General features: G+C 48.0%; 1 protein-coding gene across 9 annotated transcripts in view; it reads right to left on the bottom strand.

The window, feature by feature from the left end:
- The window catches only part of STRBP (spermatid perinuclear RNA binding protein), a 307,353-nt gene that overhangs the window by 217,332 nt on the left and 72,564 nt on the right, over nt 1-17,457 (bottom strand). For all 9 annotated transcript variants that reach the window (XM_033959926.1, XM_033959928.1, XM_033959924.1 and 6 more), the window contains exon 3: nt 12,653-12,870. In XM_033959926.1, the coding sequence (XP_033815817.1) occupies nt 12,653-12,870 (218 nt within the window). The remainder of the gene's footprint in view (nt 1-12,652; nt 12,871-17,457) is intronic.

Genomic DNA, 17,457 nt, shown 5'->3' with positions numbered 1-17,457 from the left:
TCACCGGCAGCAGACTCGGAGCTCCCCCTTAAAAGGGGAGGGGCTAAGGATCGCAGATCAGCTTGCTTTCAGCTTGTTCTGAGATCAGGGCAGTCAGAGGAGGAGAGGGCTGAGGAGAGAAGCAGAAGGCAGGACAGAGGAGACACGTGGAGGCAGAAGGGAAGGAGCAGGAGAGAGCCAGAGGGTGAGGAGCTGAGGCAAGAGTTAGTTCCGCCCACCCCCTGACATCACCGGCAGCAGACTCGGAGCTCCCCCTTAAAAGGGGAGGGGCTAACGGCGCTCAGCCGTTCGGTGCGCGTCGAAGGCGAGCGGCAAAGGCGCTCGCCTTAGCGAGAGCGCCTTTGCGAAGGAGCTAGGAGCCCAGGCAGCTCAGCAGCAAATTCTAACTTCTGAAAAATAAACCACAGGTATTTTTCTTCTCTTCTCTCTCTACTCTTTCAGCTAGCTGCAAGTTGGGCACCACTCCCACACACCGAGGGACTATAGGAACGAGAAAAGAGAAATGGAGGCAGCAGGAACCCAGCGGAGCTTCCCAGTATACTGCACCGAGTGTCATATGTATGACTAACTCCCCTCCGGGAGGCAGGCGTACATATGCGGTCGATGCCAGGAACTGGATAGCCTGAAGAAGGAGGTCAGGAGCAGGTTAGAGTCCAGGAGCTGGAGGGACTCTGCACCATAGAGGAACAGTGCTGGGCAACTGAAGACACCACCAGGGAGAGCCACATCACAGAACAAGTTAGAGAGCTCGAAAAGTTCATCGAGGAGGCCTGCAGGATGGTGGAGGCACTGGACCACCAGCACACCAGGAGAGAACCAACAGTTGGACGACAGAATCCACCAGACGCCATGGGAGTAGGACCTTGCGGAGGATCTGGACAGGCAGATGAGGTGGAGACCCAACAGAGCCCGGAGGAAGGACTAGCAGACTGCGCCACTGACACGAGACCAGAGAGACAGTTGAGGAAGGGGAGATCTGCTATCGTAGTGGGAGACTCAATCCTGAGAGAAGTGGACAGTAACATAGCCGGAGGGAGAGAGGACCGACTAGTGACATGTCTCCCGGGGGCAAGAACGAAGGACGTCATCGACAGAATTGAGAGGATCCTGGAGGGAGCAGAGATGGAGGAGACAGCAGTAGTAATCCACATTGGAACCAACGACGTCAGCAGGAGGAACTACAACAGGACTACACTAACTGACCAGTTCAGGATCCTGGGGAAGAAACTGAAACTGAGGAAAAGGAAGATAGCCTTCTCAGAGATCCTGCCAGTACCGAAAGCGGACGCAAGGAGGCAGAGCGAACTACAAGCAATAAACGGTTGGCTGAGGAGATGGTGCGAAGAGGAGGGGTTCCACTTTGTTCGGAACTGGACAACTTTCTTGGGGAAGAACAGGCTCTACAGGAGAGACGGACTGCACCTGAGCACTGCTGGGACGAGGATGCTGGCACGCAACGTCCAGAGCGTCATAGACTTGGCTTTAAACTGAGGAGAAGGGGAAAGCCGATAGTCGATCTGACCTCGACACATCGGACAATAGTATCAAATAAGGATACTGAGCAAGGACATTGTAAAAGAGGGCTCGGGACTGAGTGGGAATTTTTGGAAAAAGAACTTAAGGACGCAATGCAGGGGCCCAGGGCACAAATGAAACTAGCAAGCAGGATCAACAGAGAACGGGAGCCAGAGGGGCAACTAAAAATGGGGAAACAGGCTGAGGACGAAACAGACACACCGCAGGAGGAGGATGACCGAGACAAGGCTCGAGGACTGGCAACCCACGAGGAAAACCAGAAGAGAGGGCAAACAACCGGGACTTACATTGCCTATACACTAATGCTAGGAGCCCAAGGGCCAAAATGGGAGAGCTGGAAGTCATAGCCAGCAAGAAGGACCTAGACATAATTGGAGTCACTGAAACGTGGTGGACTAATGACAATAAATGGGATGTGGCCATACCAGGGTACAAACTCTACAGGAGAGACAGGACACACAAAAAGGGTGGAGGAATAGCGCTATATATAAAAGACTCCATACCCTCAACCAGGATGGAAACAACAGTAAAGGCGGATGGCTTGGAATCACTATGGGTTAAGCTACCGGGAGGAACTGGAGCAGACATAAAATTGGGTCTGTACTATCGCTCACCTGGACAACCGGAAGAAATGGACCAGGACCTGGATGCTGAACTGAGGCAGGTATGCAAAAGCGGAAGTGTGGTGGTGATGGGGGACTTCAACTACCCTAGGATAGACTAGAATATCGGGCACTCAAACTGCACGAGGGAGACCAATTTCCTGGATGTCACGAGGGACTGTTTCATGGAACAGCTGGTCACGGAACCAACACGGGGAGATGCCACTCTTGACCTAATCTTCAACGGACTAGGGGGACCCGCAAAGGAGGTGGCAGTACTAGCCCCACTAGGAAACAGTGATCACAACACGACCCATTGCAGGCTAGAAATTGGATCATCAAAGGTGAAAAGAACCACAACGACGGCACTCAACTTCAAAAAAGGGAATTATGATGCCATGAGGAAAATGGTGGGAAAGAAACTCAACGGCAACACAAGGAAGATGGAGTCCGTAGAAAAAGCCTGGACCCTACCCAAGGGCACTGTGCACGAAGCACAGAACCTGTGCGTCCCCAAGTTCAGGAAAGAGTGCAAAAAAAATAGAACAAAAAACCCAGTGTGGATAACAAATGCAGTGAAAAAGGCGATAAGTGACAAGAAAGCATCGTTCAAAAAAATGGAAAAAGGACCAAACAAAGGACAACCAAAAGGAGCACAAAGAACACCAAAGGGAGTGTCACCGAGTGGTTAGGAAAGCAAAAAGAGAATATGAAGAGAGACTGGCGGGGGAAGCAACAAACTTCAAATCATTCTTCAGGTACGTTAAGGGGAAGCAACCAGCAAGGGAGGAAGTGGGACCCTTGGATGATGGAGACAGAAAGGGAGTGGTAAAAGAGGAAAAAGAGATAGCTGACAAGTTAAATGAGTTCTTCACATCAGTCTTCACGAGGGAAGACACAACCAACATTCCGGAACCCGAAAAGATCATAAATGGAGATCAGGATGATAAGCTGGTCCAACTAGAGGTAAGCCAAGAGAATGTCCTCAGGCAGATAGACAGGCTAAAGAGCGACAAATCGCCAGGTCCGGACGGCATTCACCCAAGGGTACTTAAGGAACTAAGGAACGAAATAGCAGAGCCACTTCGACAAATATGCAACCTATCGTTAAAAACTAGAGAGATCCCGGAGGACTGGAAAATAGCAAATGTCACGCCCATCTTCAAGAAAGGTTCAAGGGGTGACCCAGGAAACTACAGGCCGGTGAGCTTGACCTCGGTCCCGGGAAAGATGATTGAAGCGCTGATTAAGGACAGCATCTGTGAACACATCGAAAACAATGGACAGCTAAAGTCGAGTCAGCATGGCTTCTGCAAGGGTAGGTCATGCCTCACAAACTTATTGTACTTCTTTGAGGGGGTAAACAGCCAGGTGGATAAAGGGGAATCCATAGACATCATTTACCTTGGACTTCCAAAAGGCCTTCGACAAGGTACCACACGAAAGACTGCTTAAGAAGCTATGGAACCACGGGGTGCAAGGAGAGGTCCACCAATGGATCAAAAACTGGCTGGCAGACAAGAAACAGAGGGTTGGAGTAAAGGACCATTACTCAGACCGGCAATGGGTCACGAGCGGAGTTCCGCAGGGGTCGGTGCTGGGACCGCTCCTGTTCAATATATTCATTAACGACCTGGAGGTGGGAACAAAATGTGAGGTCATTAAATTTGCGGATGACACCAAACTATACAGCAGGGTTAAAACCATGGCAGACTGCGAAGATCTCCAAAAGGATCTGACGACACTGGAAGAGTGGGCCAAACAGTGGCAAATGAGCTTCAACATAGGGAAATGCAAGGTCAAGCATGTAGGGAAAAAGAACCCGATGTTCACTTACAAAATGGGGGGATCACTGCTAGGGGTAAGTAACCTTGAAAGAGACCTGGGAGTGATGGTAGACACAACATTGAAGGCGTCGGCACAGTGCGCCACAGTCTCAAGGAAAGCAAACAAAACGTTGGGTATCATTAAGAAGGGTATCACGACCAGGACGAAGGAAGTCATCCTGCCACTGTATTGTGCAATGGTTCGCCCGCATCTGGAATACTGTGTCCAGTACTGGTCGCCGTACCTCAAGGACATGGCAGTACTTGAGGGAGTCCAGAGAAGAGCAACTAAGCTGATAAAGGGTATGGAAAATCTCTCATATACTGACAGACTAAAAAAGTTGGGGCTGTTCTCCCTGGAGAAGCGGAGACATGATAGAAATCTTCAAGATCCTGAAGGGCATAGAAAAAGTAGACAGGGACAGATTTTTCAAATTATGGGGAACCACAAGTACAAGGGGGCACTCGGAGAAATTGAAAGGGGACAGGTTTAGAACAAACGCTAGGAAGTTCTTTTTCACCCAGAGGGTGGTGGATACATGTAACGCGCTTCCGGAGGCTGTGGTAGGCAGAAGCACGTTACAGGGCTTCAAAGAAGGTTTGGATAGGTTCCTAGAGGACAAAGGGATTGAGGGGTACAGATAGGAGTAGAGGTAGGTTATAGGGATAGGAGTAGAGGTAGGTTATAGAAATAGTCAGGGACCACTGCTCAGGCAATAGGCCTGATGGGCCGCCGCGGGAGCGGACCGCTGGGCGAGATGGACCTCTGGTCTGCCTCAGCGGAGGCAACTTCTTATGTTCTTATTAGTTTTAGGAGTTTTGTATGTCCTTCCTGAGATTTTTTTGGGTAGCTTCTTGAATCATCCCAACATATTTTGCTATATTTGTGGGAAGTACACATTGAAAGCAAGTAGGAAACCTATTTCTAAGTTTGTAAAAAAGAGCATATGTAGGTTATTTAGGTGTAAAGCTTGGAGATCAAGATAAGCCATGGGCTCCTCATATTGTATGCAAAACTTGTATGGAGCATTTGCACCAATAGACAAATGGAAAGAGAAGCTGCCTAAAATTTGGACTGTTATTTTTGTGTTGTTAATATCATAGGCATTAATCAAAATACTTGTGAAAAGTGGTCTTACCTTGAACTACCTTCAGCCAGGAGACCTGTTCCGCACTTGGATCTTGTACCCGTTCCACTTTTCCATGAACTGTTCTTGGAGGATGAGTCTTGCATGTTTGATATCGCACAAGTTAAAGAAAGTGGGGGCAGTGACAGTGATTCCTAACTTCACATAGTGAATGTTTTGACCAGAATGAATTGAGTGATGAGATGAGGGACTTAATCTTTCCAAGGAGACTTCTGAATTGCTTGCCTCCAGACTAAAGCAAAAGAATGTACCTTAGCCTGGAACAAAAATTATATTTTATCGAAGGAGAGACACGGACTTACTGCCATTCTTTACCGAAGACAACAAGTTAGTATTCTACAATGACATCGGAAACCTTCTGAAGAAAATGGGTCTTTCAGAATATAACCCAAGTGATTGGCGTCTTTTCATTGACAGTTCAAAACAGTTTGAAATGTGTTCTTTTAAATAACGGCAACAAATATGGTTCTATTCCAATCAGTCACTCCACCAGGATGAAAGAAGAGTACAAGGCCAGCTCTTTGGAAAAGATAAATTACCAAGAACATTAATGGGTGACTTGTGTGGACTTGAAGATAGTTAATTTTCTTCTTGGTCAACAAAGTGATTACATAAAGCAGTGTTCTTCAACTGCCGGTCCACGGACTGGTGCCGGTCCGCAGAAATTTCCTGCCAGTCCACAAGGCTGGCATGTGCATCAGGCCCGAGAACATTGCTTTTCAGCCGCCGATCCACAGTGCAATCGATGCGGCTTTATTTTCAGGCCTGCTCCCTCTTCCGCAGTGCTCTTACATGCCTGAACTGGAAGCCTTCTCTCTGACGTTGCAACGTCAAGAGGGAAGGCTTCCAGTTCAGACACATGATGCACGAGGAGCCGCTGCCCACGTCTTTGTGCACTGCGTCAGTGAGGAAGAGGGAGCCGGCCCGAAAATAATACCAGGAGCAGCATAAAATTGCCAGGCGGGAGCAGGCCAGAAGTTAAGGTACAGCATGGAGGGAGAGAGACAACAAAGGTAGAGGGAATGATTTTAGTTTTGAATTTAGTGATTGATTTTCATCTGCTGTCTGTATTTTGCATTGTTCAGGAAGAAATGCATTTGATTCTTTTTCTCTGGGATTGTACTGCATGCAGAGTCTTGAATCTTAGGATTTGGTTTGTATATATTAGTACTTTTAGTTTTTAGTCCTGTATTTGCATGGGGTTATCTGAATTCTGGTAGGAATGAATGTTGAGAAGCATACAGTGTGCTTTTTGTTTTTTAATTTTGTGGTTAAACATTATGTGTTGTTAATAAGATTATATTGTGCTGTCATGCTCAGTTAGTAGAAAAGCCAGGTAGATCTATGACAACAGGAAACAGAAGAAAAGAAAGAGAGGACGCAGGAACTCCCGCTACCAGTCAATTCTGCTCAAGAAATTATTACACTAAAAACTGCGGCCAAAAAAGGCCAACTGTAATCAAACACATAATGTAAACATTATAAAACTGCATAACATAGGAAATTTATGGAACATAGACACAGCCTGAAGAGTAGAAGGGGCACCCCCCCCCCTAGTACACCCCCAGGGACCACACCAACCCCTAAACCTTACCAAGGGGAATACGCATGTAATTTTTAGTAAGGCTGGTCAAAGACAGAAATGCAGCTTACCAGTTAATGAATAGGCAACCTGCGAATTGGACAAAACAGATGGGCGGGAATTCAGCCTCCAGAGAAGGAAGATTAGCAGAGGTAAGAAACCTAATCTTTCACTCTTGTACAATTCCTCTGGAGGCTGAACTGGTGGGACGTATATCAAAACAGTCCCAAATCTCAGGGGGTGGGCCTGATGAGCCTTCCGTGAGAACAGAAGCCTCCTTGACAGATTCAAGAGCAAATTAAAATGCTTTCTTTTTAAAGATGCATTTGACTGCTAGTAAGCTAAATTAGGAGCCTTTAATGCAGGGGTGTCCAATGTCGGTCCTCGAGGGCCGCAATCCAGTCGGGTTTTCAGGATTTCCCCAATGAATATGCATTGAAAGCAGTGCATGCACATAGATCTCATGCATATTCATTGGGGAAATCCTGAAAACCCGACTGGATTGCGGCCCTCGAGGACCGACATTGGACACCCCTGCTTTAATGGATTTTATTTTCTGACTTATTTCAAGTCTTTCGCTTTTATCTGCATTGTATGTATCAATTTTATTTGTTGTGAACCGCCTAGAACCTTTTCGGTATGGCGGTATATAAGAATAAAATTATTATTATTATTCCCTGTTGTTTTTTCCCCTATTTCTGTTCTTTTCTATCAATAATTGTATTTCTTTTCCCATTTTTCCCCTTTTTGTTTTGTATGTTTGGTCTGGTTAGTCAAAATTGTTTGTTCTGTACCCCCTGAAATTTGTAATTTTACTTTTTGTATATCGCTTAGAATTTTGAATAAGCGATTAATCAAATTTTTAATAAACTTGAAACTTGAAGAGCCAAAGGCCGTATCACCCTTAGCCGCCACATCAAGCCGGTAAACCTGGAAAAGGTACGAAGGGAAGCCCACATGGCTGCCCGACAAATCTCCTCAGGTGAGACCGCATGAGATTCAGCCCACGAGGAAGACATTCCTCTGGTAGAGTGAGCCTTCACCCCAAGGGGAGGTTTCTTCCCCGTTGCCACATAGGCCGCGTAACTGACCACATGTATCCAAAGCGAAATGGTAGCCTTGGAAGCAGGCCGACCCCGATTCGCGGGGCCCGCCAGGACAAACCGATGATCCGGCAGATGGAAGTCGTTAGTGGCCTCTAGGTATCTCAAAATTAGACGCCGTACATCCAGAGACAACAAAGCATGGTCCTGAGACTTGGAACCCGAAGGAACAAAGGTTGGCAAGTGAATTTCCTGGTTGACATGGAAAGTGGAAACCACTTTTGGAAGAGAAGAAGGCACAGTCCTCAAAATCACTGCAGACTCTGTGATGCAAAGAAAGGAACCTCTCCGCATGACTAAGCCTGAAGCTCTGACACTTGCCGTACCGATGTGACCGCTCACTAGGAAGACAGTCTTAATGGTAAGATTTTACAGAGATACCTTCCAGGGGTTCATAGGGCGGATGAGTCAGGAAGCATTGGACCATATTCTGGTTCTACGACAGGCAAAGCAGTTACAAGGCCCCCCTCAAGAATCGGCCAACATCTGGGTGAGAAGCCAGAGAACCCCTGAACGAAGAGGGACCTAAACAGGAGAGTCCCGCAATCTGAACACGTAGAGAAGAGACCGCCAGACCCTTCCTGAGGCCAGCCTGCAGGAAGTCTAGAACATGAGCCACCAACGGTACCAAAGGGTCCACCTGAACCCCCACATACCAGGCTTTTGCGTAGGCCGATACAGTTGATTTCTGCTTGCTCTGCAGGAGCGTGGCGATAACCACAGAAGAATAACCCCTGGCCACCCAGGCTACCTGCTCAAGAACCAGGCCGTAAGATCTTGAAGTGCAATCGGCTCCTGCGTGAGCAAACTCCGATGGCAAGGAAGACACAGATCCCTCTCCAAGGACAACCTCACAAGGTCTGCATACCAAGGTCTTCTGGGCCAGTCTGGAGCCACAAGGAACACCAGACCCCTGTGAAAGGATACCCGGTGCAGCACTCGTCCTATCATAAGCCAAGGGGGAAAAACGTACAGAAGTTCCCTTTCGGGCCAAGGTTGAACCAGAGTAGCAAGTCCTTCACTGCCAACCTTCCGTCGTTGGCTGAAAAATCTGCCTGCATTCCTGTTCTGAGAAGACGCCATCAGATCGAAGGTAGGACAATCCCAGCGGTGCACTATGGTTTCAAACGCCAGCCCAGACAGGAACCATTCTCCCTGGTCCATAGTCTAGTAATTGAGAAAGTCTGCCTGAATGTTGTCTACGCTGGCCTAATGAGCCAGATGTTGTTCCTCCAAGCCCAGCAGGGGACTCTTTGTACCCCCCTTGATGGTTGACATAGGCAACAGCCATCGCAATGTCCAAGAACACATGGACAGCCTTCTGGCAGCGACACCCTTGAAATCTCAGCAGAGCAAAACGGATCGCTTGCAGCTCCAGTCAATTGATGGACCATTTGTTCTCCTGTACCGTCCAGCAGCCCTGGAACGGGACCGACATGCAAACTGCACCCCAGCCGGAGAGACTCGCGTCCGTGGTCAGGATCACCCAGTCCAAGGCCTGCAGAGGGAAGCCCTTTGGTTTAGAGTGACCGGGTTCAACCACTACAACATACTGATGTGCGCTGTTGCCAACCAAGGCAGCTTCATCCCCAGCGCATCTCTTTGGGGATTCCACCGCGCCAGAAGTGAAAACTGAAGAGGATGCAGGCGAGCTCTCACCCATGGAATCACATCTATGATTGCCACCATGAGACCCAACACCTGTAGGTACTGCCAGGCCATCAGGGCCGAGACCACTAACATATCCCGAATTGCACTACTGAGTTTCAGTTTTCTGGATTCTGGAAGAAATACCCAGTTCAGACCCGTGTGGAACTAGATTCCCAGGTACTCCAAGTCCTGGGTCGGCTCGAGGCGACTCTTCTTCAGATTAATCACCCATCTGAGACATTCCAGCAAAGATACCACTTGGCGAGCCACCAAGCGGCCCTTCGCTCACAAGTAAGCTCTGATCAGCCAGTCGTCAAGGTACGGATGACCGAGCACACCCAGAGATCGCAGAAGGGCAGCCACCACCACCATCATCTTGATAAAAGATCTGGGCACCGATGCCAAACTGAAAGGGAGCGTTGCGAACTGGAATTGCCTCACGAGAACACGAAACCTCAGGAACCTCCGATGATCTGGGAATATCAGACTGTGAAGATATGCTTCCGTGAGATTCAAGGAAGCAAAAATCTCCCCGGATATCACTGCTCTAAGACAGAACACACCGTTTCTATCCAGAACTGCAGAACTCGCAAGAATGCGTTCACTGCTTTCAGTTCCAGAATTGGTCTGCAATCGTCAGAGTCCTTCATTGGCATGATGAAGTAAATCGAGTATCTCCCGGAGCCCAAGTCGTCCCTTGGGACCAGCTGTATGGCTATCAGATCCAGTAACCGGTGTACCGTAGCGCACACCTTGCTGGCCCTATCCGGATTTCCCTCAGGAGAGGACAGGGCCGAAAAAACTGCAGTCGAAGACCATCCCTGAGTACCTCTAGGACCCACTGGTCCGAGGTTATCTTTAGCCATTCTGGATGGAAGGCCGAAAGCCGCTCCCATAATTTTCTCTTTGAAGGGGCAGGAGGTCGTGAGTTGGAAGGCTGTTGGTGCACTGCACCTCCAAAGCGAGGTCTGTAGGATGCTCTGAAACGCTGTCCCGCCGCAGGAGGTCCGGCATACTATGAGGTTTTCCGGAAGGGATGAAAATTTGGCCATTCCCTTCCCCTGGTCGGATGAGGTCTAGAGCCAGGAAGCGCCTTAGGCTTACAGTCCTGCACACTTGCCTTCAAGTCATCCAAACCCTGGCCAAACAAGAGCAAACCTTTAAAAGGCAATTTGCTCAGCGTAGCTTTGGATGAAGAATCAACTGACCACTAGCGAATCCATAACATTCTCCTAGCAGAAACTGAATAAGCTTCCAGCTTAGCAAAAACTTTCAAATTATCATAGAGTGGGTCTGCCAAACAACTCACTCCAGAAACCAGGAAGTCGAGATCCTAAAGGACAACCTCATCAGGATCCTGACGAAGTTTAGTATGACATGCCCAAGCCCTGCAACTCACACTCCCGTTGCAGCAGAATAAAAAAAAATGCTTTATGACAAAATCTAGTCTTTGGTCCTGGACTTCCTTCAGGACAACCCCTCCACCCGAGGGCAAAGATGTACATTTAGTGACCTGAGTCACCGCCGAATCCAACCTTGGCGGAACTAGGCGCTTGGAAAATTCCGATGCCATGGAATACAATTTAGCTATGGTCCTAGCACACTTCAGGGGACCCTCCAGGGCCTCCCAAACCTCCAAGAGCATTTCCACCAGATCCAGAAATGCAGCGGAAAGCGGGGGCTTAGAACTCATGACGGAACACTCCACCTGAACCATTGAGTCTGAATCAAGTTTCAATATCCGTAGGGATTCAGAGATAAGATCAGGAAGGCGACTGGACTTAAAGAGCCTGTGCACCGTCTCATCCTCTCCCAGATTGCGGAAATCAGTGTTCTGGGAATCCCTGAGATCCGCTAGGCTAGCCACGTCAGCGAAGCCCGCCAAAGAGACGTGCGACAACAACGGCATAGAAATTAACGTAGGCACCGAGGCAATAGCGGGAAGTTGCCGCTGGCTTTCAGGTGAACCAGCAAGGCAGCAGATTGACATGCTGGAATCCAAAGGCTGAACAGACTACCGCACCGAAGTCTGAGAGGGAGACAAAAGCATAGCCCGCTTTCTCATGAAAGCCTGATACAACATATCCATAAATTCCGGTGGAAAATAGTCCCCGGAAGACCAGAGCAGATCTGCGGGACTTGATTTGGAATGTTTTGAAGACTTATGAGACTTTTCCCTGGAACTGCGCTTGCATTTCTCAAAAGTACCTTCCTCGCCCAATTTTGGCATCCCGGACACTGGAATTGCATCTTCGGTGGAATTAGATGAAAGCAGTGCCTCTCCGAAGGAGGATAGTGCACAGTCCACACACAGTTCATGCCCCTCACGGGCCGCGGCACACAGAATATACGGCTGCGAAACCGCAAGCCTTCCGACGCATTTACGGCAGGAAACCACGAAATCCTATCCTGAGGTGGCCATCTGTGAAGTTTAGACTTACTCTAGTGTCTAATATTTTGCCCTTAGATGCACATTTCAAAAATACCAGTCCAAATGGGTGTCAAACTATACTACCCTACAACTTTTTCAAAATGAAAAAAACTGCTTTAAGCAACAGGTCACCATGGAAAAGCTGATTCCTAGAATAAGGTGTATGAAGTCTGTATCTAACTAGGAGACTTCAGTGTTAAAGCTACAATCTTTTTCTGCATAAAAAAATATAGAGGTAAAAAAATCTAACTGATATACCCAAAGAGTTTTGAAATTCATGCAAAATAAATAGGAGTAACTTAAAAGCAACTTCTTCAGTTATACTTTTTCATACTTTGAAAAGTCCTAATACTATCATCCACAACTAAGGGCTCCTTTTAGAAAGGTGCGTTAGGGCCTTAATGCGCGGAATAGCGCGTGCTAGCCGCTACCGCCTCCTCTCGAGCAGGCGGTAGTTTTTCAGCTAGTGCCTGCACTAAAAACGCTAGCACACCTTTGTAAAAGGAGCCCAAAGTGCAAAACAAGTCATAATGCAGAATTTCTACTAATAGCACTCAATACTCTCTAAATAATGACTAAGATTAGAATTGACTATGTAACCAAGATCTTATATTTCTTTGTCACTTTAAAAAAAATTTTTTTAAGGTTTTGGTACATTAACTGCAGGCATTTATCCGAGTCAAGAAAAACTAATTTAAAAATGTTCTGAATGCAAAAAGCTAAATCAATTTTTTCATAGCAGAGTAAATGCTGAATAAGCTATATCACACTCACTTGTTATTGCTCTCAGCAGAATCTTCTTTCTTACAATCATCTTTCTCAGATTTAGCAGACTTGTTCAGTTCATCCATCCAGTCTGACACATGTTTAAGGGCACATTCCACTGTAGACACCATATTCTGTACTGCCTCAAGCTCTTCTGGAGATGGGTAAATGGTTGAGTGTTTTGACATAACATGGCGGTCATCGTTTGCAAAAGACCGGATGGATCTCTTGAAAATATAATGGTCAGGAAAAAAACAAAAATAAGATTTTCATTAATTTGTGAAGTTAAAGATTTCAGAAAATTAGTTTCAGAATGAAATGGCATAGTGTTTTTAACTTAATTATGCATTTAAACATTTTCAAGAAAAAAATTATAATTCTTTTTATTTCCATCACACATATTTGCCACTACTGCAAAATCATCTTGCAAACTGAGAAAGCAAATACAATGAAATGCTGTCCTCGAGATACAGAGAACTCATGGATAAGCCCAGCAGGCGGTTAGTACCCTGCAATAAAGAAAATAACAGTCATCTATTAAAGTGCCATGAAACAATTACAATAAATTAAAAAAGTGTCATATGTTAACACTGTAATCATTGTAAGTGGCCTTTGTTTTGCAAATAATGTCTGTTTATAAAGTTAGTGCAGGGGTGTCTGGCTGAGCGGTGCCAGCTTTGGGGGTACAACTGCACCCCCCCTCCAGTCCCTACCCCATCCTCCCTCTAGTGTTTGAGGGTCCTATGGTCTCTGTATTTTTTCTTCTTTCCTAGTTGGGTTACAAAAAAAAGAGAGAGAGACCGTTTTGCACTATCTTTCTCTTTCACACTGCAACTACTGTCCCTGCAAATTGTGAGTATATATTCTTTTTATATTGTGCGCGGGTGTTCACACGTCAATTCTGCGAGTATGGTGCGCTTTTTTTCCTGTGCGCTTTTTATTTGTGCGGCTCATGGCCACAGAGGGTGTTAAGCAGTATTTGCGCTTTGGAAAGTGGCATGGGTCGTTGGTCCTCTGCTTGGCTGGCTGCTCGGATGGTACCCTCGTGGAATAGCGGGGGCAGTGTGGATTCCTGTGTGTCTGAAGTGGCTTCGTTTGTTCTGACTTTGGCGGGCCTCGTGGCTTCAGGTTCATCGGGTTATGGACAGGAATTAGGAGCAGATATGGATGCTAGCAGAGCGTTTTTGTGGCTGGGCACACCGGATCCGGCACTTCTACACGCTGGCTCTACGGCGATGCCGTTTTCCCCAGAATTTGTGTTATTGATGCATCAGGCTTTTCTTATGTGCGTATCTGCTGTGGTTCCGTTTGGGATGTGTCCCGGGACAATTGCCTTTTGATGGACCAGCTATCAGGGACAGCTGGGGTCGGGGCTCAGACTGCTCAAAGATGCAGGATGGAAACCGCAGCGGCGGTAGACCCTGCTTTGAACCCTGATAGTCTCCTCCTCTCACAAGGTCCGTGTTGGATGGGGATTTGTAGGCCCTTCGTCTTTTCCACAGAGAGGCGCTATCCGCGTTTATTACTAAGGCGCTCAAGGGACTACAGATTTCTTAGGACATGCCAGGCAATTTGCTACTGTTCAATTTGTCTTTAAGAAGGGATCGAGAGGTGACCCCGGGAACTACAGGCCGGTGAGCTTGACTTCAATTATAGGGAAGATGGTGGAAGCAATGATCAAGGACAGCATTTGCGAGCACATCGAGAAAAATGGCCTACTGCGGACAAGCCAGCACGGATTCTGTAAGGGAATGTCGTGCCTGACAAACCTTCTGTACTTCTTTGAGGGAATAAGCAGTGAGGTGGACAAAGGGGAACCCATAGACTTCATTTACCTCGATTTTCAAAAGGCCTTTGACAAGGTGCCACATGAAAGGCTGCTTAGGAAGCTGTGGAACCACGGGGTGGGCGGGGATGTACACAGATGGATCAAGCACTGGCTGTCAGGTAGACTACAGAGGGTCGGAGTAAAGGGCCAATATTCTGACTGGCGGGGAGTCACGAGCGGTGTGCCGCAGGGATCGGTGCTGGGGCCGCTACTCTTCAACATATTTATCAATGACCTGGAAACGGAGGCAAAGTGTGAGGTTATAAAATTTGCAGACGATACCAAACTGTGCGGCAGAGTTAGGACCAGGGAGGAGTGTGAGGACCTACAAAGGGACCTGGACAAGCTGGAAGACTGGGCAAACAAATGGCAAATGCGCTTTAACGTAGATAAATGCAAGGTCATGCACATAGGGAAAAAGAACCCGTTGTTCGAGTATAAAATGGGGGGGGAGATTGCTGGAAGACACCGGACTTGAGAGAGACTTGGGTGTGCTAGTGGATCCATCCATGAAACCATCCGCACAGTGTGCAGCAGCCTCGAAGAAAGCCAACAGGATGCTGGGCATCATCAAGAGGGTCATATCAACCAGGACGCGGGAAGTCATCATGCCGCTGTATCGAGCGATGGTGCGCCCACATCTGGAATACTGCGTTCAATATTGGTCGCCGCACCTCAAGAAGGACATGGCAGTTCTTGAGAGAGTCCAAAGGAGGGCAACGAAACTGGTAAGAGGGCTGGAAAACTGCCCATATGCTGAGAGGCTGGATAAACTGGGGCTCTTCTCTCTGGAAAAGAGGAGGCTCAGGGGGGATATGATAGAGACCTTCAAAATACTTAGGGGCATAGAGAGGGTGGACAGGGACAGGTTCTTCAGACTAAAAGGGACGACAGGTACGAGGGGGCACTCAGAGAAACTGAAGGGAGATAGGTTCAAATCAAATGCAAGGAAGTTTTTCTTCACCCAAAGGGTCGTGGACAAATGGAATGCGCTCCCGGAGGAAGTGATCCGGCAGAGTACAGTACAGGGATTCAAACAGGGATTGGACAGATTCCTGAGGGAAAAGGGGATCGTGGGGTACTGAGGGAGGTGCTGGGGTGTTGCATAAGTATAGACAGCTCACCAGGTCGTGCAGGTGCAAGGCCGGAGGGTTAGGACATTGATGGGAAGATAGGACTTCGATGAGAAACCTAGGGGGCAAGGGGGCCCCTTCTGGTGATTAAGGCAGGTCATGACCTGTTGGGCCGCCGCGGGGGCGGACTGCTGGGCGGGATGGACCTCTGGTCTGACCCGGCAGAGGCACTGCTTATGTTCTTATGTAAATTGGCCCATTACATCTTCTATTCTTATAGAGATTTGGTTTTCTCTGATTCATCAGAAGTGGATACCATTTCTGGCACCAGTTACTCCCCCACATCTTCCTTGGTGAAGACCGAAGCAAATAATTAATTTAATCTCTCCACTATGGACTCATTTTCCTCGAGAGCTTTTTATCCCTCTGTCATCTAGTGATTAAACTGATTCTCTTCCCGGCTTCTTGCTTTTAATATAACTAAAAAAGTTTTTACTGTGTGTTTTTGCTTCCAGTGCAATCTTCTTTTCAAGGTCTCTCTGCCTTCCTTTTATTAGCACCTTGTATTTGACTTGCCATCCCTTGTGCTGTTTACAGTTATTTTCAGCCGGATCCTTCTTCCACTTTCTTAAGGATTCTCTTTTAGGTCTAATAGCTTCCTTCTCACTAGTTTACCATGCCGGCTGCTGTTTGGTCTTCCTTCCTCCTTTTTTAATACATGGAATGTATCTTGTCTGGGCTTCCAGGATGGTATTTATGAATAACCTCCACACTTGATATAAATTTTCCACCTTTAAAACATAAGAGTTGCCATACAGGGACAGACCGAAGGTCCATCAAGCTTAACTGCTCCTCTAAGTTTCTTTTTCACCATTCTCCTCATGTTATCCTAGTCTCATTTATTTAAAGTTAAATGCTGTTGCATTAGATTTCCTGTATGAACTTATACCAGCAATTATATTAAGCAGCCCTAGTACCAATTCATACATTAAGAACTAGGTCTAGAATTGCTTCGCCTCTTGTGAGGTCCTGAACCAGCTGTTCCATAAAGCAATACTTGATTTTATCAAGGAATTTTATCTCCCTAGCATGTCCTATGTTACGTTTACCCAGTCAATATCGGGGTAGTTGAAATCACCCATTATTGTTACCCAGTTTGTTGGCCTCCCTAACTACCGTATTTTCGCGGATATAACGCGCACCCGTGTAAAACGCGCACACGGGTATAGCGCGCAGAAATCACAATGACATGTACAAAAACTTTTGTATACCGCGCTCACGGTTATACCGTGCATGATGCCCGACGCTCCTTTCGCCCGCCCTGACTTTCCGTGCGCTGTCCCGACTCTCCGTTCACCCCCCCTGACTTCCGTGCACTGCCCTGACTTTCCGTGCGCTGTCCCGACTCTCCGTTCACCCCCCCTGACTTCCGTGCACTGCCCTGACTTTCCATGCGCTGTCCCGACTCTCCGTTCACCCCCCCTGACTTTCCGTGCACTGTCCCCCCTTGAAGTCCTGTCCCCCCTTGAAGGTCTGTCCCCATCCTGAAATCCTGATGCCCCCCCCCCCGACGTCCGATACATCCCCCCCCCCCGGCAGGACCACTCGCACCCTCACCCCGAAGGACCGCCGACTCCCCAACAATATCGGGCCAGGAGGGAGCCCAAACCCTCCTGGCCACGGCGACCCCCTAACCCCACCCCGCACTACATTACGGGCAGGAGGGATCCCAGGCCCTCCTGCCCTCGACGCAAACCCCCCCCCCCCCCCAACGACCGCCCCCCCCCAAGAACCTCCGACCGCCCCCCCAGCCGACCCGCGACCCCCCCTGGCCGACCCCCACGACCCCCCCACCCCCCTTCCCCGTACCTTTGGTAGTTGGCCGGACAGACGGGAGCCAAACCCGCCTGTCC

This window comes from Geotrypetes seraphini, chromosome 10 (genome assembly GCF_902459505.1).
Source record: "Geotrypetes seraphini chromosome 10, aGeoSer1.1, whole genome shotgun sequence".
NCBI classification, from domain to species: domain Eukaryota; kingdom Metazoa; phylum Chordata; class Amphibia; order Gymnophiona; family Dermophiidae; genus Geotrypetes; species Geotrypetes seraphini.
Note: the sequence above shows the minus strand (reverse complement) of the source record. Positions and strands in the feature narration are given on the sequence as shown.